The sequence below is a fragment of the Plectropomus leopardus genome, chromosome 4, assembly GCF_008729295.1.
Source record: "Plectropomus leopardus isolate mb chromosome 4, YSFRI_Pleo_2.0, whole genome shotgun sequence".
Classification (NCBI taxonomy): domain Eukaryota; kingdom Metazoa; phylum Chordata; class Actinopteri; order Perciformes; family Serranidae; genus Plectropomus; species Plectropomus leopardus.
The window spans coordinates 19341121-19364038 of record NC_056466.1 but is presented as its reverse complement, the minus strand read 5'-3'; the positions used below and the strand labels follow the sequence as shown (position 1 = coordinate 19364038).

The 22918-nt window shown below is 39.9% G+C and overlaps 2 protein-coding genes across 2 annotated transcripts; both read left to right on the top strand.

Moving 5' to 3' along the window:
• Positions 1 to 134: 134 nt before the first annotated feature.
• Positions 135 to 9333, top strand: arpc1b (actin related protein 2/3 complex, subunit 1B). The gene is made up of 10 exons (XM_042485566.1): positions 135 to 559; positions 1130 to 1266; positions 2076 to 2180; positions 4296 to 4518; positions 4622 to 4729; positions 5368 to 5604; positions 5697 to 5772; positions 7773 to 7972; positions 8491 to 8581; positions 8875 to 9333. The coding sequence occupies exons 2-10, from the start codon at positions 1203 to 1205 to the stop codon at positions 8911 to 8913; spliced, it is 1143 nt and encodes a 380-aa protein (XP_042341500.1). The 5' UTR covers positions 135 to 559; positions 1130 to 1202; the 3' UTR covers positions 8914 to 9333.
• A 2425-nt stretch (positions 9334 to 11758) lies between these two features.
• LOC121942260 (monocyte to macrophage differentiation factor 2-like) lies at positions 11759 to 21775 on the top strand. Its single transcript, XM_042485411.1, has 7 exons — positions 11759 to 11902; positions 16865 to 16946; positions 17178 to 17338; positions 17573 to 17647; positions 17741 to 17842; positions 18862 to 18931; positions 19589 to 21775. The coding sequence occupies exons 1-7, from the start codon at positions 11889 to 11891 to the stop codon at positions 19790 to 19792; spliced, it is 708 nt and encodes a 235-aa protein (XP_042341345.1). The 5' UTR covers positions 11759 to 11888; the 3' UTR covers positions 19793 to 21775.
• Positions 21776 to 22918: the final 1143 nt, after the last annotated feature.

Here is a 22918-nt window from a genome sequence, read left to right as displayed (position 1 = left end):
AGTTTACTTTTCTTCCCTCCCCTTCTCCTTGTTCCTCTTTCTTTATGCAGAAGTGGCCATACGTCCCTCCCCCTTCTTTTCCGTGTCTTTCATGCTTTTTTTTCTCGCTTCCCCCTCAGTTTCTACTTCCTCCTTTTAGCTGAACATTGCATTGTGTTCATGCTCCTCCCTCTCTTCCTGAATCAAAAACTCTATTGCCTTCTGTCTCTGTTCAAAATGAACATTTTAGTCCATTCTCTCACATTTCTGAACCGTTACACTCGTGATCTTTTCAGCCTGAAGCATAAGCCTGCACAAACTTCCTGTATGTCTCCCCCTCTGAGCTTCACTGTACCCTCCTCCACTCCCCCCTCTGACCTCTCCTCCCTCTCTTCGGCTCGGCTCTTCTCTTCCTGAGCTCACTCTGTCGTTGGCGTTCGCGTTGACTGGCCAGAGTCCGCGGGCTGAAACACCCTCATCTTTATTTGATCTGCCACCTTCCTCTGCTTCTCTCTCTTCCTTCTCTGTCTCTCTCCATCTCTGCAGCTATTCACCCATCCATCTCTGCCCGGCCCTCAGGGTAAGTAACCTAGAAAATATTTAACAGTTGACTGAGTGTGTTTAGACATGACAGTAACGCACACTCACACACAGACACACACACACACACACTTTGTAAGTGTAGTGCATTCTCAGGAAAAAGCTAAAAGTGTGCAACAGGCACTCCAACCCACACGCACTCGCTCACGGCACAGAAAAGTGCATGTTTCCACAAAGTGCATGTTTCCACGGAAAATAAATAAATACATTTAGTGCTTGTAAACAGATTATGTTTAAGTTGTTTTACTTCCTGGGTGTGTGCTCTAGCTGTAAGGCTTGTTTGGGGGATGTGTGTTACCTTTGACCTGCATCATTCCTCTCATGCCCCTGAAAGTCTGGATTTCATTAACCTGAGTGAGATACGGTGTTGTGTGCTCACGGGGTTAAAATCAGCTGATTGTCTGTTTTTGAACTTTTTTTTAACCTCAAATATTCTGAACCAACTCTTGAGAAATGTATCTCGATGAGTAGTTTTGATTATAAAGTTGTGTTTTCTTTCCCTTTCCACTTTTTCATTGTAACAATAATCCTTTAACTTTACTTTTTCCAGACTTGACTGTTATCTTCTCAGCTCACCAGCCGCTGATACCCCTTCCTGGTCTGTTTCTAACGTCTGATTGGCCATGGCGTACCACAGTTTCCTGCTGGAACCAATTAGCTGCCATGCCTGGAACAAAGATCGTACCCGTAAGTCTGCTCGCCTTTTCTGATTGGTCACTCTGGGTTTGTACTTCAGTGGCTTTGAGTCAGCTCGGCTCTGAACTGCACATCGTTTTTAATCACAGACATCATGGAACATCTTGCTTCAACTAGAGTCTGAGCCAAAGAACAAATAGTGTAATAGTCGGAGGCCTGTGATTGGCTCCCAGGTGGGAGAAGGTATTTCCTGTTTCCTGTAACAGTAAGGGTGGTGTCCGGGGGCCTTTCTGAGAGGCTCTTGTGCTCCGTTAGCTGCAGGAAACTAATGCCATATTTGGCTGTTTTGATCAGAGCTTTAGTGTCTGGGTAAAGCGGATGTTAACAGACAGCTGGTGTCGAGTCATAGAGTCATAGTAGTTTTCTTCAACTTGTTAGCTGAAGTTTGCTCAGCTTGAAGGCTGAACACTCAAAAAGAAAGAAAAAACATGCACACTGAAGCACCCACACTGCTGCTCTGGGACAAATGCTTCTGACTAATCTGCTGACTGAAACATGTGCAGGGTTTGATACATTATGGGAAGGAAGGTTGCAGTTCTCGCACATTGTCTATTTAAAGATACCGTGTGTGTGTGTGTGTGTGTGCGCTGCCTGCAGGCAGATACATACTGTGTTTCTTTAGTTTTTCTGTTCTCATGCAGCCGCTCAGCTGTTCTGTGTTCGACTGCTGATCAGCCCCACAAACTTCTCCCATCACTCACTCTGTACTTTGTCCGCACACTAACACATTTCTCAGTTGTTTGTTTCACGGACCTGCAGCACTTTCTTTTGATGTACTTAATTGTGTTTGTGTGCTTCAGAGATCGCCTTGTGCCCCAACAACCACGAGGTCCACATTTACAAGAAGGATGGGACCAAGTGGACCAGGATTCATGAGCTGAAGGAGCACAATGGGCAGGTGACAGGTGAGGTACAATCACACACCTGCAGACACGATGATTTGCCTTAATGACTTTGGTATGGGTTTCCCACAAAGTTTAAAGTTTAGGTGAACCTACAAAATTTAGTAGACTCTAAGCAGCAACCTCCGAGGCTGAAAAAAGAAACCTACGTGGAAGTGCCAAGAACTGCGGCTCCTCTAATGGCCACTTGAGGCTGACCTCAAAACTGAGTCAGCTCCAACAGAGTGCCCCAGGGATGACGTTTGTCTGTAGGCCAACCCAGCGGCTAATGTTACCCTGGTTCTTTTGTCAAAAAGCCTATGGGATTTTTCCACTGGATTTTGGATCATTGCAGAAAATAAGATCTGTGGCAAACAAACGTTTATGATGCTTAAACATTTTGGTCAGCAAGATATTCTTCACCAATTAACACCACTTTCAGGATTTCTGAAGCCTAAATGCAATCGCCAGAAGTAAAAAGCTATTGCAAGGCTAAAACAATCGATACTGCAGTCACATCACAACCACTGCAAGGCTGCAAGGCTGTTTGTTCTGTAGTCTCATTCAGCCACTTGTTAGCAACCGCCTTTTTAAAGATACAAAAAAGATTTTAAGTTTGCAAGTGGGGTAATTATTGACGTATTTGATGTTGTAGAACAGACCTCATTTAAGGCTTGTAATCAAAAACCCATTTAAGAAACCCATTGACTTTGACTTTTAGGGTTCATTGCTGGGGTCCGCTATAGACGCTTATGTTAAAATGCCTAACTTTACAGCAGAAACAAACATATCAAAAAAAAAAATGGTTTTGGCATCTAATTTGCCAAAATGTCAAACTTAGTCCATTAATTTATACAATCTGTGGTAAGCCTCTTTACTACTCAAACATGTTAAGTAGCTAAGTAACTCAGTCCACAGTTTTGATTTTCAGTAACTTATGCATCTCCTAAAGATGTCTTTTAAAATTCCCACTGTCCTCTGCAGTGGTACCTAAATAAGTGTAGGATTTAAAGGAATAGTACAAAATTTTGTGAACTACACTTATTTGCTTTGCTTGTCGAGAGTTGGATGAGAAGATCACTTCTGTACTCTGTCTGTATGGTACACTCAAAGACATGAAACAGAAGTAAATTGTCAGCCTGGCTCAAAGGGATATACCATTAATTAGAAAACAAACCCATTAGCATGTTATATCTTGTTTGTTTAATCGGGACAAGTGCAAAAATGACAAATTGTGGTTTTAAAATGGTTAAAGTTAAACTGTCACTATATCCATACAGTACAATTTGAGACAGAAATAATGTTCCTCTAAACATGAGAAAGCTGAAAGCTTTGCTCGATTGTTTCCAACATGGCGGCTGGGTCTCAAACCTCATTTAACAGCTAAACAGTACACTAGAATATGTTTATGAAAACATGAGGTGAGAAATAAGCACTGCAGTAACATAATCTTGATTCATATTTGATCAGCGCTGTCCAGTCTGAGGTCACAAGCAGCGATTGACATGATTGACAGCTATATCAGAGACTCCTTGGCTCTGATTGGTTGTTTTTATTCAGACTCTAGCAAATGCCATTAGAAGCACTGCGAGGACGAAAGACTATTTTTTCACAGACAGTCTGTCTCATATAATACTGTGTGGATGTAGTGACAGTTAATGCAAATATGACAAGAAGTTATTTTCATGAAAGTTACCAAGTACAGCTTTAAGGGCCAAACTATTTCTGACCAGATGCAGGGACTTCTTGGAGTCTGTGCTGGTTACCAGGCAACCACACAGTGACGACGAGACTCCTGGCTAGCTGTTCCCCCTGTTTCCAGTCTTTGTACTCCTACAAGATGATCATATTAGCACACAGACATCAGGGTAGACCTTGAACTGCCCGTATCATCTTACACCTCAGATATTAAAGGAAATGATAGAACTGATGTATTTTGCAAACACTATAATTGCTATTTATGTGGGAAGGTTTCAGTTTTTTGATGTTATGAATTTAATATAATCTAAAGAGTGTTATAGCTCTTCTCATGTAACTCATGGTATAAAGCATATTTCCCAAAAATATTGAACTATTTCTTTAAATATCATGATGCATGCACAGAGATAAAGTAACAGTAAGAGTTTCTTCCTCCTGCAGGTATTGACTGGGCTCCAGACAGTAACCGTATAGTTACTTGCGGGGCAGACCGTAACGCTTATGTGTGGACCCTGAAGGAGGGCACGTGGAAGCCGACCCTGGTCATCCTCAGGATCAACCGTGCTGCGCGTTGTGTGAAGTGGTCGCCACGAGAGAACAAGTTTGCTGTAGGCAGTGGCTCACGCCTCATCTCCATCTGCTACTTTGAGCAGGAAAACGACTGGTGAGATTTTGACAGGATCGCTTCCTGCCTCTGATTTACATGAGAGGCTGCATTTGATTATTATGAACCATACACTTTCAGCATGTTGTGCTGTTGCTTACAGGTGGGTGTGTAAGCACATCAAGAAGCCGATCCGCTCCACCATCCTCAGCCTGGACTGGCATCCCAACAACGTCCTGCTGGCTGCTGGATGCTGTGACTTCAAATGCAGGTATCAGTGATTCTGAAGAGGCACGCAGAGATTTTAATAACTTTTATAACTTACAACAACTTCTGGTTCTGTCTTCTCGGTACACGTGGCACCTACTGCCTCTCTGTCATAGGACACAGACATATTTACATTTTTTAATTCTCTGTGACGTTTCTCACATTTTGTTAAGGATGGATTGTATCTGTTGCTGTATCCATTACAAAACTTCAAATTTGACACAAGTCAAGAATGAACTGGTTAGATTTTGCTGGTAAAGGTGATCACTGTGACCTCACAAAACATGTTTCGGCCATAGTACCAAGAGTACATTTGCTTAAAAAAATAACAATTTATATAATTCTAGTTGTTTTAAACAAACAAACTAAATAAACTGGGCCTAAATTTTATTCTAATCTGAAATCTAAAGTCCAAAGGTATCCTTAACCATGCACACATCCCAAAAAATCATCACTTCGCATGCATTTAATTAGCTGGTTTTCAAGCACACAAATAAAATATGAAGACAGCACAGAATAAATAATAAATCATATTTGTCTGGACCTCGCAGTATTGGTCCACCGTTGTTTTTGTCCTCTTTTCCTCGTTCCCTCTTCCTTGTGTTTTGCTCACATCGTGACCCCTCTCGTCCTCGCCCACAGGGTGTTCTCAGCCTACATTAAGGAGGTGGAGGAGAAGCCTGGCCCCACCCCCTGGGGCAGCAAGATGCCGTTTGGGGAGATGTTGTTTGAGTCTGGCGGGTCTGGAGCAGCAGGTCAGACTTCGGCTGGAGGCGGCGGTTGGGTGCACAGCGTGTGCTTCTCTCACTCCGGCAACCGCCTGGCCTGGACCTCCCATGATTCCACTGTGTCGGTCGCAGAGGGAGGCAAGACCAGCACGTAAGAGAGGGCAGGAAGTGTGTTCGGTGTGTGTGTGTGTGTGTGCGTGTGTGTTGTGGGACCACACTCTAATGCTTGTTATGACTCCACAGGGTGAACAGTCTGAGCTCTGAGACGCTTCCTCTGCTGTGTGTCACCTTCATCACTGAGAACAGCTTAGTAGCAGCTGTGAGTATCCGATACATGTCAGCACACATAAATTAATCAGTTTATTTTATCTACATCTACTTATTTTGTTTGTGTCTGACTGAATTATTGAGGAGCTGCATAATATGTATAAAATCCATTCAACAAGAGAACCAAATGTGACAAATAACCACAACAACAAACCGAAACATTTCAGCACTGAGGCTTCGCTAAAAACCTCGACTTATTCAGCAAATCACTTACTGTTGTCAAGTTAGTCTTTTCCACATATTAGATCAGATATTCTCATATTTCTGTCCTCATATCCACCATGTGGCGATATGTTGGGTTTACTGTTCATATTTAATATTTAATAGTATTTATATATTTCTTCTAATTAAGGTGGTGCATTAATGGTTTGGGAATGGTAATGGGAATTTTTTTTTAAAAAAAGGGAAAAACTATATTTAAAATGATCATAATGACATTTTATGATAATTCTGTTATTGATATTAGTTATGTTACAGAATTATTATAACTTTTAAGAACCGTTTCCAAGTCTAAGTCTTTCTTTTAACTTTCTTTTTCTTTTTTGAAAAATTGATTTTCAGGTCATTTTTGTGTACTTTTTACTAAATTCTTGCTAACTTACGGATCATTTCTTCCGCTGTTACTCATTGCCATATTTCCATTTTTGTGTGGAGAAATCAAGCCAATTTGCTGAGGTTTTAAAGGGTTAAAGGGAAACTATGTCAATTTTGCTGAATAGTGCAGTCTGTTTGGCAGTTACAGGATAATGGCAAATTGAATTGCCCCACATTTTCCAAGATTGTCTTGAGTCAGTTGCTTTTAAGTCATTAACGGGGCATCCTGGTGGCCTCAGGGTTTAAAGGCCGTGAACAACCCCCCATGTGTTCTTAGTTATTTCGACTGATTACACCTTTTCCTAACTGGACACGAATGAGCGAACATCAGATTGTTTTAGTATTTCCCATTGAAGATATCCTAACCTGCTCCATGCATCAGCAAACAAGCTGAGTGATGTGTCACTTGTATGAAAAACCTCTTGCCCTGACTCTATTTTTGTAAAGTTTTGCATATATGCCCCCATCTCCAACATATTTTCATTGGTCAAAATTGAAGTCCATCACCTTTATGTTTTTCCTGCAGTCAGCAGTCAACATGGGTGAAGAGAGACTCATTTATGAGGTTAAAAAGCAGCACAACTTACATGATCCACATCACCCAAAACACAAAAAAATAATCATTCTAACTAAGGAAATTATTAAAATGTAAATAAATTAGGTTAGTTGTGAATAAATAACTTAGACACGTACTCATTTGTAAAGGAAGAAATCAGAACAGCCCCCTAAAAAACCTTCATCCACTCCTCACACTGCAACATCGCTGTACTGTAATTATATGCTTTTATCTGCCAGAGTTCACTCGCTCGCTGTAAAGGTGCTGATAAGGGGCAAAACTATGCTGGGATGTGCATGAGATCAGGATTTAACCTCGCTATATTTGTTTGCGTTTTGGCACAGTGTCCATGATTTTAGTAACTTCCTCTTGGATGCCTGGTGCTTACAGTCTGGCAGCTGATAGCTACCTTTATATAAAGCCCAGACCTCACCTCCACACTGTGCACAGGAACACAGCAAATAAAAATAAAATAAGAAAATACAAGTTAAGGTCTGACAATCTGCAGGAATATACAACACAGCACACTTGTATTGGGACATACTGTAAGTGATACCTGAGAGGGATTATTTTATTTTTGGTTTGTTTTTTTTCCCTTGCTTTTTAGAAAAACTATTCATAATATATATTGACATTACCTGATGATAGTATTAAAAAAGCGATTTTGACAGATGCAGACAGGAACATCAAAATAAATTGACTTGACTCATAATGGCTTTGACCCTTTTTATCTTTATGATACAACCAAAATCACAGGTGATATCTGGTCTCATGTTACCATACTGATATTAAATCCATACACACCATCCTCCAACTCCATCCTCATGTTTCTGCTCCTCCAGGGCCACGACTGTTACCCAGTGCTGTTTGTATACGACAGTGCCAAAGCCAGCTTGACGTTTGGGGGCAAACTGGACGTTCCTAAGCAGGCAGCCCAGAAGGGCATCAGTGCCAGGGAACGTTTCCAGAACCTGGACCGTCGGGCCTCAGAGACCCAGGGCACCGAGAAGGACCTGAACAGCCTGCACAAGAACAGCATCAGGTGAGGAGAGGAAATATGGACCATGCCATTGCTACTCTGTTGCTAGGGCAACAGCTTTGGTCTTTACTTGCTACCAGCTACCAAGGAAACTATAAAAGTAGTTGGTGAAAAATAATCCTCATGAAGGTGTGAAAGAAGCAGACAGGGAGCTGCAGTGTTGGTGAGTGATAGCAAATGTTACAGCCTCTCAAGCTTAATCGCTGTCTTGACTTATGTGTGTAATTATAAAGGTTAATATAACGTTAGGCTAATAATGTTAGATACGATTATAAATAATTGAGGCAAACTGTGAGACATTGTAGCACACAAGTCCCAGTCTGATGAATATTTATCTAACTCTTGAGTCCAGCCAGAATTATGATCACAGCCACTAATAAATTGATCTGGTTATAACTGAGGTCTGTTCAGCGATGACAAGTCACACCTGTCGGAGCTGCCCTGTTTGGCTGCGTATCCTAACGCAACATTATTATTTGCAACCTCATATGATTTGGTTTAACTTGTCTCTGATATTTCAGCCAAATCTCTGTGCTGGAAGGTGGACGAAACCAGTGCACCAAGTTCTGCACCACTGGCATGGATGGGGGGATGGGCATCTGGGATGTCAAGGTAACACACACACACACACACACACACACACACACACACACACACACACACACACACACAAGGGTGTAGGTTTCATTTCAACGATGGGGGGAGCACATATGAAATGTGGGTTTCATGGTCCTCTGCAAGTCTCCTACATCCTCCCTGAAATCTACACCTTTACACACACACATTGCACAGATCACACAACAACAACAAACTGATGTGGTCAAATGTTTATTTGTGTGACATCCTGTTTATTTCCTCGGCATAATACAAATATTATTTTGGGATGTTTCTTTTTTTTCCCTCAGACTCTGGAGTCTGCGATGAAGAATCTAAAGATAGTCTGAACCAAAGTTTACATGACTCCGCCCATTCAGCCTTATGAGCTTCTGGAGATATGAAGAAAAACTGCTGCCTTATACACAAAGCTTCTCAGCCTTATTTTATCAGGTATTTTTTATATACAATTTAAAAAAAAAAAAAACATTTACAATTTGAAACAATCAGACTCGGTCCAAACAGTGTTTGTAATCCCTCTGAAGCTCTTTGCTGAGCATGTTAAACTTGACGCTGTATACAGAGGAACTGACCAAAGGTCTGCAAACGGTACTTAATGAGTTAGATTACTATAATCAGAGAGAGCTCCGTCTGAGCTGAACGCTTAAAGCAGGATTTTATATTAATCAAGATCAAAGGCTTCAGTATGTGTTAAAGCTTATGCTGGTCATAATATGCATTGAATAAATGATTGCTGTTACAGTGCTAAACAATGCTTGGTTGATTACAGTCTCGCAGTTTAAGGTTTTCGTAAATCTGATGGTTTTAATAGCATGACGAAGTTTATCTTGACAGTTCATTCTTGATTCAGAAACTGCAGTTAAGGAACCATCTCAACCTTAAGGTCCACTTAGTTCTTCGTTGCAGAGTATTGTTAAGTTTGAACTTCTATAGTTTGAACAGATTGAATGCAGTTTATTTTTAAGCTTATTTTTTTACAAAGCTTAACCTAGGAGCTTTAATAAAGGGATTTAGTATTTCTTGACCAGAATTATATCACACTACCCTGATGGATGATAAAATAGTTAAATTAGATGAAATTAAATTAATGGATTCGATTTTTTTTTAAATAATCAAAAAATGTGGGGCAACCTCTAGCTCACATGGTAGAGTGTGCATCCCTTATAGGCTGATTCCTCTGCAGCATCATGTCATCCCTTTTCTCTCTTCCACCTATACTGTCTATCTAGCTTCCAAAAAAAGTTAATAAATAATTTTAAAAAATATACAGGCTCTTATGTGGCTAGAGATAGACAGAGATTAAGACTGAGATATGATGACGCCAGCTAGAAAGTAGCTAAAGCGACAACATTAAATGGGGAGCAGAGTCTCACAGTTTTAATAGTGCTTTTTCTTAAGTTATTGTCTTAATAGGCTATAAAGCTCCATTTCCTATTTGAAAACATGAAATTGAAGTTTTATTTTAGGCGTCTGTGGCTCAGAAGGTAGAGCGGGTCATCCACAAATTGGGAGATCGGTGGTTCGATCCCCAGCTTCTCCAGTCTGCATGTTGAGGGCAAGATACTGAACCCCAAACAGCTCTCATCTGTGTGCGAGTGTGTGTGAATATCAGCAGGTGGCAACCTTGCATGAAAGCCTCAGCCACCAGTGTTTAAATGAGTGAATGTGACATGTGGTGTTTAAGTGCTTTGGAAGACTAGAAAGGCGCCGTACAAGTGCATGTCCATTTGCCAAATTTACATTTACATTTTGCAAAAAATATTCTTTTTTTTTTAATCTTTTTAAACCAAAAAGTATTTGAACCTTTCAACCCTTAACAAATTGGTTGCTTTCAAAACTTGGGGAAAAAGGCAGCGAGTTCTTTTGAAATAAATGCTTCACACGTTGTAAGACATTAGTGGATTTAGAAAATTATTTTTAAAAAGATAGGGAAAATGTCTAGGGAAAAAGGAAAAAAAATCTAGGGATATACTATATTTGTAATTAAAATAGTTATATATATTTAAAATTATATTACAAAAAAACTACTATGATTTTAACCCCATTGCCAAGTCATTTTTAAAACATTTTGAAAATTATTATCATTACTAGCAGTAGTAGTATCATTTATTTATTTATTTATTTTACAAATTTTAAGTCATTTTCTTGTACTTTTTACTAATTTATTGCTAACTTTTGGGTAATTTCTTCTTTGGTTGCTTATTGCCTTCTTCCCATATTTTTGAGAGAAATCAGGGCAATATGCTCTGGTTTCAAAGGGTTAACTGACAGTAAATAATAATAATAATATATATATATATATATATATATATATATATATATATATATATATATATATATATATGTAAAACAATATACAGAACATCAGGTAAATAATAGCATCAAGTAGAAAACATATATGACAAACATAGCCTATGAATTAAGTGGGGATATTAAGATAATTACATAAAACAGATGTATTAATTTAAAGGATTCAGGAAAATCTGAGTACTATTTAAAAATCCTTAATCCTTTTTCATCTATTAAACTGAGTGAATCCCCAATCATTAATCAACCCAGATGACATCACTGTGACATCATCAGTGGTTATTTTTCCCAGACTGGACAATATTCCTCCACAGCCACAGAAGACATTAACTCTTTCGCTGCGGTAAATTGAGCCGTGTGCCCCTTTAAACTGTGTTTCTCTGTAGCTGAATGCACATAACCACCACCACCACCACCATCATCATCATCATCACATTATATCATCACCACACCGCCTCAAACTCGTGCCTGCATCAGCACCTAGAGGAGGAACCAGAAACTACAAGAGCAAATGTCTCAGCCATGAATCAGTCCCTCACAAAATGATGTGGCAGCCGTCAGTGATGAAAAACAGCCCTCCTTACCGAGTCGTGATGAGGTGAACCGGCGGCTGGAGCTCCAGCAGACACACACACATAGAAAGACACGCACACACACACACGCACACACAGAGACAGAGAGAGACCACCAACATCAGCAGCACCTCCTCCATGCAGGAGCAGCGGCTCCCTCTTCACAGATCATCCCCGACGCCCACACTTCCGGACCGGAGCCTCTGGAGGCAGCTGGCTCGGGATGCGTCCATCTCCCGGTGCTGCTTGAGATGAAGATAAGACGACGACGTCTTCCCCGTGAAACGGCGGTGCTCGTCACGTTTCATAAGTCGTTACAATCCGAGCAGAAGCGATCAGATCGAGGCGGTTAATTCGCTCTGAGGGGATTCAGGCTTCAGCCATACTGTCTGTCTGCTGTCAACTGTTGCTGATTTCCACTGTAAATGAATCTTATAAGGTAGGTGAAGTCATTTTATTATATCACAGTACGCGTTTAGAAACCGCTGATAAAACAGAAGTATTTGTCATAATGTTGCCTGATGATAGTGATTTTAATGATGAGGAGGAGGATGGAAGGATTTGGGAACCAGCTGTTAAAAAGTCAGCGTTTTCATTTCATTACATGTAGTAGCTGAAGGTGTGACAGGGTTTATTTGCTTCATAAGCATCATTATTAACATGCACACCTTCCACTTTCCCTCCCCCTCCTCCTCCTCCTCCTCATCATCATTATCTTGCTGTCAGGAGGCCACACAAACACATAACCTATCTAATATTTGGACTTGCACATAAAAGAACACATGGTGCAGGCTGTCTGAAGGGTTTTTGGATGGGTTTCATGGTAGGAAGGGGTCACACAGAGCACACCAGGGCTGCAACTGACTGTTATTATCAATACTGGTAAATGTGAGAGTTGCTTTCTTTATTAATCAATTGTTTGGTTTATAAAATATGAGAAAATATTACATTACATAATGTTTATGTACATCACAAGCTCACAGTGACATTTTTAAAATAGGGATACACAACATTGGATTTTTTTGCTGATATGCCGATATGTAGATATGTAACAATTCCTTTGGCTGAAAACTGATACCGATATATCCACTTTTTCCCACCTAATTTTGGTGATCATCAAGTCTCTTCTGTAGTGGAATTAACATCATATTATGCATACTCTTATCATGACCACCCACCAGCACGTAGAAATATAAAATACAGTGTTTGTCAGTGTGCAAAATAAGAAAAAAACTGCAGAGGTTGACGTTTTGTACATATTCACTTTGTCAATAAAAAAAAAAAAAACCTGTCCGTTTTTAAAATTTGCAGAAATCAGCGTGTTGGCCAATTGGGATATTTCATTTTAAAGCCAATATCTGCCGATACCGATGACTCGCCGATTTGATCGTGCATCCTCAGTTCAAACCTCTTGTTTTTCCAACAGCTCAAAGATATTCAATTTACACTGATAAAGACGCAGAAAATCAGCGAATCATAATAGCTTAGAAGCTGGAGCTAGTAAATGTTTGTGGGGTTTTTTGGTTTTGTTTTGCTATTGTTTTGCTTTGCTTGAAAAACGAGCAAAACAATGAATCTATTGTTAAAATGATCTCAACTCTGGATCAGACCACACCGATAACAGATTTTAAACCTGCATGTTTAGTGTTCACTATTCAGTGGGTTGTCATGGTTTCAACTGAGACTGTAGACAAATTATTATTAGAGCTGCAGCAATTAGTTGATTAATCAATTTGTCGATCAAAAGGCAATTGATTGTCTTTTTTTATCATTAATTAATCATTTCAGTACTTTTTCAAGCGAAAATGCTGCTTCCAGCTTCTCAATGTGAGAGAAAGAAGCGATTTGAAGACGTCACTTTGGAGTCCAGAAAGCGTGATTAGCATTTTTCACATTTAATAGACTAAACAATTAATTGTAAAATTAATAATAATATGAGTTGTCCTGCATGAGGACACAGCTGCCATATCTTAACTGCTTTAACAATGCAAAATAATTTATATTTATTATTTTGCAGCTGATATTTTTTCCTTCATTCCTTTAGAGCTGAAATGGCAACAATTTTGATAACTGAACTGTATAGTTGTTTAGTCAAGAAAAAAAATGCAAATACTGTCTGGTGTAAGCTTTGCCAATTTGAATTTGCAGCTCTTCTGCGTTTTATATCTGTATTTATATAGTTTCACCAAACATGGCATTTGAAAACCTGTGAGGGGCATTTTCAGTATTTATTTTGACATTTCGTATAGTAAACAATAATTTACAGATTAATTAATAATGAAAATAATAGGCCTAGATTTTACATGCCTCCAGTCGACAGCCTTATCATTTCACTCTCAAATGTGCCATGAAGTCCACTAAAATATATACAGCTAAAACTAATAGATATTTTCACTGTCAATCAATTCATAGTTTAGACTTGAAAATATCAGATAAATAAAAATTGCCTTTCAAAATCTTCACAAGCTGGCATTTTCAAATTACTTGTTTTGTCCAACTAAAAGTCCGAACCCCAAATATATTTAATTTACATTGATATAAATACAGTATGTCCTGGTATTTAAGACACTGGAACCAGAGAATATTAGGCATTTTTTCTTGATAAATAACTTAAGTGATTATGTCTAAAATTGTTGCAGATTTTTATTAATTTTCTGTCCATCGATTAGTTATTTTACAATTTTTTCAGCTCTTCTTGATCATACAGCATTTTCCTTGCTTTTATTGCTGTGTGTTCTTGATGCAAGACTTGCTTGACCATAAAACAGGCTGTAAGATTAATTCATGTTCATTATTAACTGGACTGTGGTGTTGGTCTTCACGGTTCAATAAGACAATAAGAGCGTTCCTTCTGTCCATCCTGCTGTCGTATGAGAAGACTTATCATGATGTTTCCGCAGCTCTGCTCCTCTCTGTCCACTTAGTGAGTCTCTCTGCCTGGCCTCTGGCCTGGTAATTATCAGCCAGCTTGATAAAGTCATTAATGACCCGGCCAAGCCTGCTGGGCCTGGCACTGACATACACACACGTACACGCCCACACATACACTTCATCGTGAACACACACACACACACCAAAGAGAGAGTCAGTCAGACAGTGTGAATCCCATGTTGGATACAGGACGAGGATGTCTTTTATTTGGGACAGGACAGTGTTTTTTTTCTGGGCTGGGTCAGTTAATATTAATAACTCTGAATGAGTGTCACTCTAAAAACAGCTGCTTAAGGAGCAGCAGAGAGAAGAAATTAGGCATGTTTGTTAGGATGTTTGCCTGTCATTTTCATTATAAGAGATGGATTTTTTATTTTTTTTTTTGCCTTCTATCGGTACTCCTTTAGTTTTACCTTCTGATCTATCTACAGAAGGATCAGCAGTGCCATATATATGATTTAAAAAGGTTTAAAACAGCTTACATGTAGGAGGAGATCATCATGTTCATGTTCTACTGTTAAACACTGTTGCACAACACAGAGATATAAGGTGGACTAAATCTTTAAAATATGCAGGCAGAAATCAAAGGGGATGACACATTATACATATATATTTAGATATATATATGTACAAGCAATGCTGTTAGGTGTGTATATTTATATGAATATACATGTACATTTTTAATTTGAGTGGTATTCCCTTTGCTGGCGGCCTGTTTCTCATTTTGAGCTCCACCAATCTTAGAACAATGTGTGTGTGTGGGTGACTGTGAGAAAGAGACATCGCTAAATCTAGGTCTCTCATGAAATCTGGCTCTGCAAGATGCAGCATAAAAATAGAGAGGGTTGTGGCGTGTGTGTGTGTGTGTGTGTGCGTGCGTGCGTGCGTGCGAGCGTGGACGTCTTTGTCCATTTGCCTTTCTGCATGTTAATTTAATCATCGTGAGGCAGAGAGGAGACATAGTTGGGGAACAGGAGAGGGAAATGAAAGAGATGAGCAAAGAGCAAAGAAAGATGAAAAAAAGAGGAGTTTTCTGGTGTGGAAAAAAAAGACAATCCTTGCTCGGTGGTTTCCATGACAACAGTGACATCACTGATGGAGTGCTACCTCCTGAGCCGTTGCATTTTTGTTTGGCTTTCTGTTCAAAGGAGTAGATTTGAGGTTACATGTATATCTGTGTGTTTATGTGTGTGTGAATATGCAGACACATCTGTACATGTGAATTGTTTATGAAACAGCTCATCAGGACAAACCTCCGCTGGTTCAGTCGATCTGTGGTTACCCACTGTTGCCAGGCAACAGCAGTCATGGCAACAAGTTGAAACATGATCCAGCGTTGCTAAGCAAGAGGACAGGATGGGGTGAAATTTTATGAACACCATTCAGATACAAATGGATACAAATATTAAAGATGATGCTCACGGTTTAATGAAATCAAGAGGAAAATGCAGTTTTTATAGCATATGAAGTCATTGTGATTCTGCTTTTAACAACAAAGATAAATAATGTTTGGTTTTTTTTCCTCATTATTTCCCGCTCTTTTCATGTGTACACTTGGCCTGGTATGACATGAGCTCAACATAGTTCTCTCTGTATCAGTCTGGACTCGATGCTCGATGCTCGTTTTGACAGTCAAACTCCTTCAGCCAATCCTGACGGAAGCACTAGCCTCTGCTATAGAAGTACACTGTTACATTAGACCATAACAGTAGCTCTAATAAATACTATTTATTAATTTTTACCATTTGTACGTGACATGTGTCTTGTCGACAGCTATGAGGTTTTTGTAAAACACTGGCATTGCAACCAGCTTCCTCTGGACTGTGATAGACTAGCCGATAGTGTCCTTGATTTATGTCCGAAGCACTGTGAACACCAGTCTGTATGGGCGTGATCCTCAGCTTTGCAGCCTCTGGTATCTGCTCCTCCATCAGCGCAATCAGTGGCAAAACAATAACCATGGATTTGTATCGGGGAACATCTTCTCCATCACTTACAGCCAGTTGATAAATCAAGCTTTGGCCAAATTCAGTCGACAAAAATGTCTTTTCCTCTGAGAGACTCCATGAGTGCATCCTCTTGTTCTTGTTCAGTTGGTTTCGGCAAGAATTTCACTTACTGCTGTGTTTGTTCTACTGACGTTAGAGAGAGCACTTGTTGCTTCGGGAGCTGCCATTACTGTTCTGCAAGCCTGCATTTTACGTCGTCAACTGCAACACAGTCCCTGATTGACCCAGATTGGTTTTTAAATCCTAGAATGTGTTTTGGGTGGCAGCGAGTCCAGACTGATACAGAGAATTAAACATAATGTCGAGCTCACATCATTAGGATGGTCTCACCAGGCTTGGGTACATCGTGCCTCACTGTTGCGTGGTGCCTAAACTAACGTCTCATTGAAGTTTGAAGTTCAGATTTTGAAAGTTTTATTGAAATATACCAACTCTGATTTGTTCATTTGTGATGATTCCAGGTTTATGAACAACCGCGTTCCTCCTAACAAGAGATACCAGCCCACAGAATATGAGCATGCTGCCAACTGTGCCACGCATGCGGTGAATGCACACACACACACACACACACACATACACAGACACAGACCACAGGAAGTGATCGTTAACGCTTACACAGATAAAATGACACTCAGTGGAAGCAGGAGAAAAATCCAGCAGCATTACATAACAGAAACATGAAAAACACCAGATTCTTTTTAAAATACATCATGCAATAGTTGTATATTTGTCCTCCTGTAGCTCATGTTTTATTTATGTTATGAATTTATTTAGTTATGGATAATCCCCAGCCTGCTGGGCAGCTCAGTGTTGCACTTCCAGTCAGAGGACCAATGGGAGCGGCTGTCGGCCTGGGTGTACGGGGCGGGGCTCAGCTCGCTCTTCATCATCTCCACCCTGTTCCACACTGTGGCCTGGAAGAAGAGCCACCTACGGTATGCACACACACACACATACACCAACACCATACTGGGACGGATTGTAATTTTGCAGATGATGAATGTGTGTAAAGGATATAAGAAGACAATAAAAAAATACCACAGAGACACACCAGAGCAAATGTATACCCCCACACTTCAGATTTGTTTTTGAGCTCTTAAACACACTGATGCGATATGTATAAACAGTGTCACTCAGTTGTTATTAGGCTGTTTGGTCTCTCTCCTCAGGTCTGTGGAGCACTGTTTCCACATGTGTGACAGGATGGTGATCTATTTCTTCATTGCGGCCTCCTACGCCCCCTGGTAAACACATTAGACTATTATAAACATGTATATATATATATATGAATGTGTATATACAGTGTAAAACAAGTTATGTGTTATGTGTTTTACCAGGCTGAACCTGCGGGAGCTGGGTCCCTGGGGGTGCCACATGCGCTGGCTGGTGTGGGTCATGGCCTCTTTCGGAACCACCTACGTCTTCTTCTTCCATGAGAGGTTGGTTCAGACATTCAGTCATTTACTGTTACTAATGTCGGACTGTCTCTCTAAGAGCTCATCTAATAAATGTTGCACTAGTGAGTTAACAAAATTATCTCAACTCAAGCGTCCCCTTAGAAGTGTTTATCAAGAATTGTAATGTAATGTAAGAAATGTGTTTGCTTCAAGCAGAGGTTTTATTGGACAAAAAGTGCAGAAATGTCTAAATCTACTATTTTAGAAACTATATGGGGTACATTTTTGGTAATGTTAGCAGCCCGCAAAAGCATTGTCAACTACTCTGTTTTCCCAATAAAAGCCTATCACTGCCATCAAATGAAAATGCATGCAATGTGAAGCACACACAGGAGATGTATCAGTGGTAGCTTTACAGTTAATTTAGCACTGCAGGTGAACAAAACTGAAAACTGTATATAATGTGGATTGATGGGGTTTAGCTGATAAAAAAATCTGCTTACTTAGGTCAGTATCTCATGAAAGTAAAAAAAGTTTGTTCACAAACGTTGGTAGAGTTTAGTAAACCATTTAAAACAGTTAAATGAGAACCCTCCTACGCTCCTTCAGTGAAGAGGAGGATAAAGAAAGGGAGATGCAACATTGTATCACGACATGCGACCAGTACAGAAAAACTTTGCCCTTGTATAACTGGACTGTCAGAAGTTCTACTGGAAGTTTTAATTGGACAAGAGACTGAACAACAATCGGACATCAGCTGTCTGAACACCAGAGCAAAACTGGTCAATGCATCGCCTGGGAAGGGGTCAAAAGTAGTCAACCAGGAGTCAGTGGCTGCCCAGGAAAAAATCAAGGCCATCATTTGATAGCAAAGACCAGTCTTAAACAACGATAGCCAGGACTTACGACCCCCCTGCCCCCTATTCAGCTTCCTGTTGTCACTTAACCGACCCATGCTAAGGTCTTTGTGAGATATAGATGAAAATGAACGTCAAGTTGTCCTTATTTTGTCTCACGTTTAACTTTAATCTTCCATGCTGAAATATTCCTCTCTGTGTCAGGTATAAGCTCACAGAGCTGATCTGCTATACAGTGATGGGAGTTTTTCCTGCCTTGGTCATCCTCTCCATGGTGAGCACACTTATTTATTCCGCATTTCCACTGCGTGGGGCAACACAGCTCTACTCAACTCGACTTGTGTTTTTGGTTTTCCAAGAGCAAAAAATGTTGTACCACCTCAATCGAGGTTCAGAGAGCTGAGCCGAATCGAGGTGAAGTTAAATTGCTGCAGACCACTGATATGTCAGAGAGAATCTTAACTTGCACAACAATGGACATCCTGCCAAAACCTGCTGTTTTTATATAAGCAAGCTGCCGTCATTAGTGACCACGCTTTTTTTTAAAATTCACTCGGCCCAAATTTCAAAAAATGGCAGCCTGCAAAACTGCTGTGTACAGTAGGCCATACATTGATTAAGTGCAGACGTTCCTCTTTTTGATTGCCGATGAAGAAATTCAGTGTCACATTGATGATGATGTCATGGCAGTTTCACACAGCGTTGCATTGGTGATCAGCTAGAAATACCACCTACACTGAGGGGGGACTATCAGCAGTGGAAAACGAACTTGAGAAAACAACCTGATACCAAAAGTCTGTCGAGTCGAGTCAAGCCGAGCGATGCAGTGGAAATGAGGTGTTACTCTCATCTGTAGACTGTGAGGTTTTGTCTTCTCCCCATTGTCATGTCTTTAAAGCCTAAACATAATAAACTGTCTGCTTCTTTGTAGCCCGAGCAGTCGGGGTTGTGTGAGCTGCTGATGGGCGGAGCCTGCTACTGTCTGGGGATGGTCTTTTTTAAAAGTGATGGCATCGTTCCATTTGCTCACGCCATTTGGCACCTGTTTGTAGCAATGGGAGCAGCCATACACTACTACGCCATCTGGAAGTACCTCTATGCCCAACCGTCCGGTCAGGTCCAGACCTCCAGATGACAGCAACGCTGACCTCACAGGAAGTAGCTCTTGGGTTTGAGCAACTTCACGGGGATGATGTAAGCTGTGTCCCAATTCAGTGGCTGGCTCCTTTGTAAAGCAAGTGGGCTGAATCTCCTCCCCAAATAAGACGGAGTAGATCACAAAAAACAAACTAACAGTGCATTGAGGTGATCCTCGTCAACTTGTAAAGTTAAAAATATCGGTGTTCGTCCCAGGAAGTTGCATTAAAGTGGCCAGCAAAGTTGTAATGGGTCTACAGTCATACTAGCTGCTCTGTGAGACTGTACTCATGCACAGTGGTGCTTTGAGCTAAATGCTAAAGTCAGCATGCTAACATGCTTACAATGACAAGGTTAACACGCTGATTAAAGAAGGAGGTATAATGTTTACCATGTTCACCATGTTAGTTTGGTGTATTAGCATATTTTTATTTCTTAATTGACACTGAATACAAAGTAGGCAGATGGTTCTTCTAAAATTATTTGGAGTTACATTGTTGGTTAGTGCGAACAATATCGCCGCAAAAGTAAATGTTAAAGCCAAGCCAACATACTTCCAGCGGGTCATAACATAGGATTGAGAGGGTTTACTTTTATATGAGGTATTGCAGGAACGTTTTTGCATTGTAATTTCCACAATGTTATATGTCACTGCAGTGTCACATGTAACACTGTAGCAACCTACTGAGTGAAATTTCAGATTGTCATCATTAGTACGTCATTGTAAGCGGTACATTGTCCCAATGTTTCTGCCACTTGGTAGAGATGTTGTGATGTCACTTTAAATTTCACCAGGATGTCTCATGAAGCGTCCTTACAAACACAGAGTTGTTGCAGGAACATCTCTGCAACATAACTATGTTACCATTTTTAAGTAAAATGATGCAGTGATATCATTATAACTTCATAAAGGAATTCACTCCACAACTGCAACATTGCGGGGACATACTGGAAAGATTTCAGTTAAATTTGTACCTGATGGTGGCACTAGTGGTTTGGAGATCACCAAAGTCATACAGTACATCTTCTAGGGGACTGTTAAAGTCCATGTTGTAGATTTCACTCATTCAAGAGTGGCACAAGAAAAGACGCGAAAAGACTACCAAAGTCATTGGGATTTATTCTCTGGAGATCATGAACGTTTGTACTAAAATCCATCCAACAGTTTGTGAGATGTTTCAGTCTGGAGCAGAGTAGTGGATCATCTTACCTACTGACATTTACGTCACTAAAGGAAGGCTGCCAGCATGAAAAAAGGATCAGTAGTCAAACTCAAGCAGGTTTAATGGGTTTACGGCACCAGTTGTGATGTTTCACCACAACACATGATGGACAACTGCAAATAGTGTACTAAAGAAATGTTAAATGTATGCATACTACCTCAGTTTATCTTAATCAATTCCTGGCTGCCATTATTTACACTATGAGCTGACTAGGACACCTGAATGCACTGTTAAGCAATTTTCCAGCATGCAATAGATTGTAGGATCCTGTGGTGGATACTGGAAATGATTCATGTGTTGTTTTTGCCAAATACTATGTCATAAAAAGTAGGCTATGTTCGGAGGCGACTTTGCATTAAGGCTCAGCCTGTTGTGAAAACTTCAAAGGAAGCAGCCGTGAACTAGGACACTGCTTATGTTTTTATTTTTACCGATCCAGTTTAGTCCAATGTTAAGTTATTTCTGCAGGAACTTTGGTTTCATTCCAACAATCAGGGGTTAAATTACTATTCTTGGAGGTTTCTCTCTATGTGGTGCACATCCGGATTCAGTGTTCAGAAGCTGAATTGAAGACATTGTCTTATTGTCAAGAGGAGGACAATGTTTACAATTAGCTGACTATCATAATTACTTTTAGAACATTATTTAAAGTATTATTATCATCATTAACAGAAGGTTTTGGTTTGATTATATTTAGGAGGTTAAGGCATCAGTAATTTACTATTTCAATTCAGAACGTTAGATAGTATTATTACTGTTATTGTTACTAGTTGTGCTATCTACACTGTAGTACACTATATGGTTTAACAGCGGTTGCTTCAGTCAGTGATTTACTTGTGATTTCTAAATCAAGCATGACTGTAAGATGATCTTTTTTATGTTGAACATTCAGATAGTCATGGTTTTAGTCTCAAAGACATTACTTGTGCGCTTCCACCTTTACCAGGCAGTGGATTATCAAGCATAATCACTGAATTCTAATAGTTTACTGTTGTTGATTAGGTTTAGTAAGTGAAGATGTCATCAGTACGATTTATACAGTATATATTTATTAATGACGTACAGTATATGTTGACCTCATTTATATTTTCTTCTATTGTACTTAAAGTATCAACAGATTATCATCTTCATCGTGATGAATGGGACCATTTGATAGAGTTTGTCGAAGCTACGTGGTTGAACCTCAGAAGGGAAAACCACTGTCTGATTCAGCACTGCCAGAAGACTGACTTACTGCCGTACCTGATAGCACACTACTACCATATACGTCTCACACTTGAAAGGAAACTGAAGCTATAGTATTGTTGAACAATCCGGCCCAATATTAAAGGAGCAGTGTGTAGGATTCATAGGATTTAGTGGCAACTAGCATTGAGGATTTTATATTGCAACCAGCTAAAACTTCTCCAGTTTGCCAAGTGTAAACTCCCACTTAGAATTCCTTCAATGTTAATTGTTCATGAGGCTTTTTCTGGGAGCCGAAATATCTGTGGAGGTCTCTTTCTCTCCAAAACAAATGGACTAGGTGATTTAAACCGGTAGGAAAACTGAGTGAAGCAGCTTCACGTTACAAATTAGTGTTTCTCTGATGCTGTTCAGCTCATCCCAGACGGGCCACTAGTTCACCACCTATTAATGTGTGCTTACCTGGGAATCACCCAAAGCCCCACAATACGATATGACCACGATACTAAAGTCACGATATTATATTATTGTATTTTAAATGTTTTGCGGAATGCTGAGGATTACAATACGAAATGCTACGATTTGATATATATCAGTGGATTGTGATTTATCACCTATTTTAACTACAGATTATTAGATTAGATTTTTTTTAGAATCTGTTCTTATCAAATAAGATTTAAAAAGAACTTTCAGTCTGTTTATCCTCCTCCAATCAT

Excerpts from the sequence above, each read along its gene's own strand:
- LOC121942260 (XM_042485411.1), top strand. Across the intron at positions 16,947-17,177 it reads CCAACTGTGCCACGCATGCG|TTATGGATAATCCCCAGCCT; the intron begins GTGAATGCACAC and ends GAATTTATTTAG. Across the intron at positions 17,843-18,861 it reads GTCTTCTTCTTCCATGAGAG|GTATAAGCTCACAGAGCTGA; the intron begins GTTGGTTCAGAC and ends TCTCTGTGTCAG.
- arpc1b (XM_042485566.1), top strand. The coding sequence starts at position 1,203 with ATGGCGTACCACAGTTTCCTGCTGGAACCAATTAGCTGCCATGCCTGG. Across the intron at positions 1,267-2,075 it reads CTGGAACAAAGATCGTACCC|AGATCGCCTTGTGCCCCAAC; the intron begins GTAAGTCTGCTC and ends TGTGTGCTTCAG. Across the intron at positions 8,582-8,874 it reads TGGGCATCTGGGATGTCAAG|ACTCTGGAGTCTGCGATGAA; the intron begins GTAACACACACA and ends TTTTTCCCTCAG.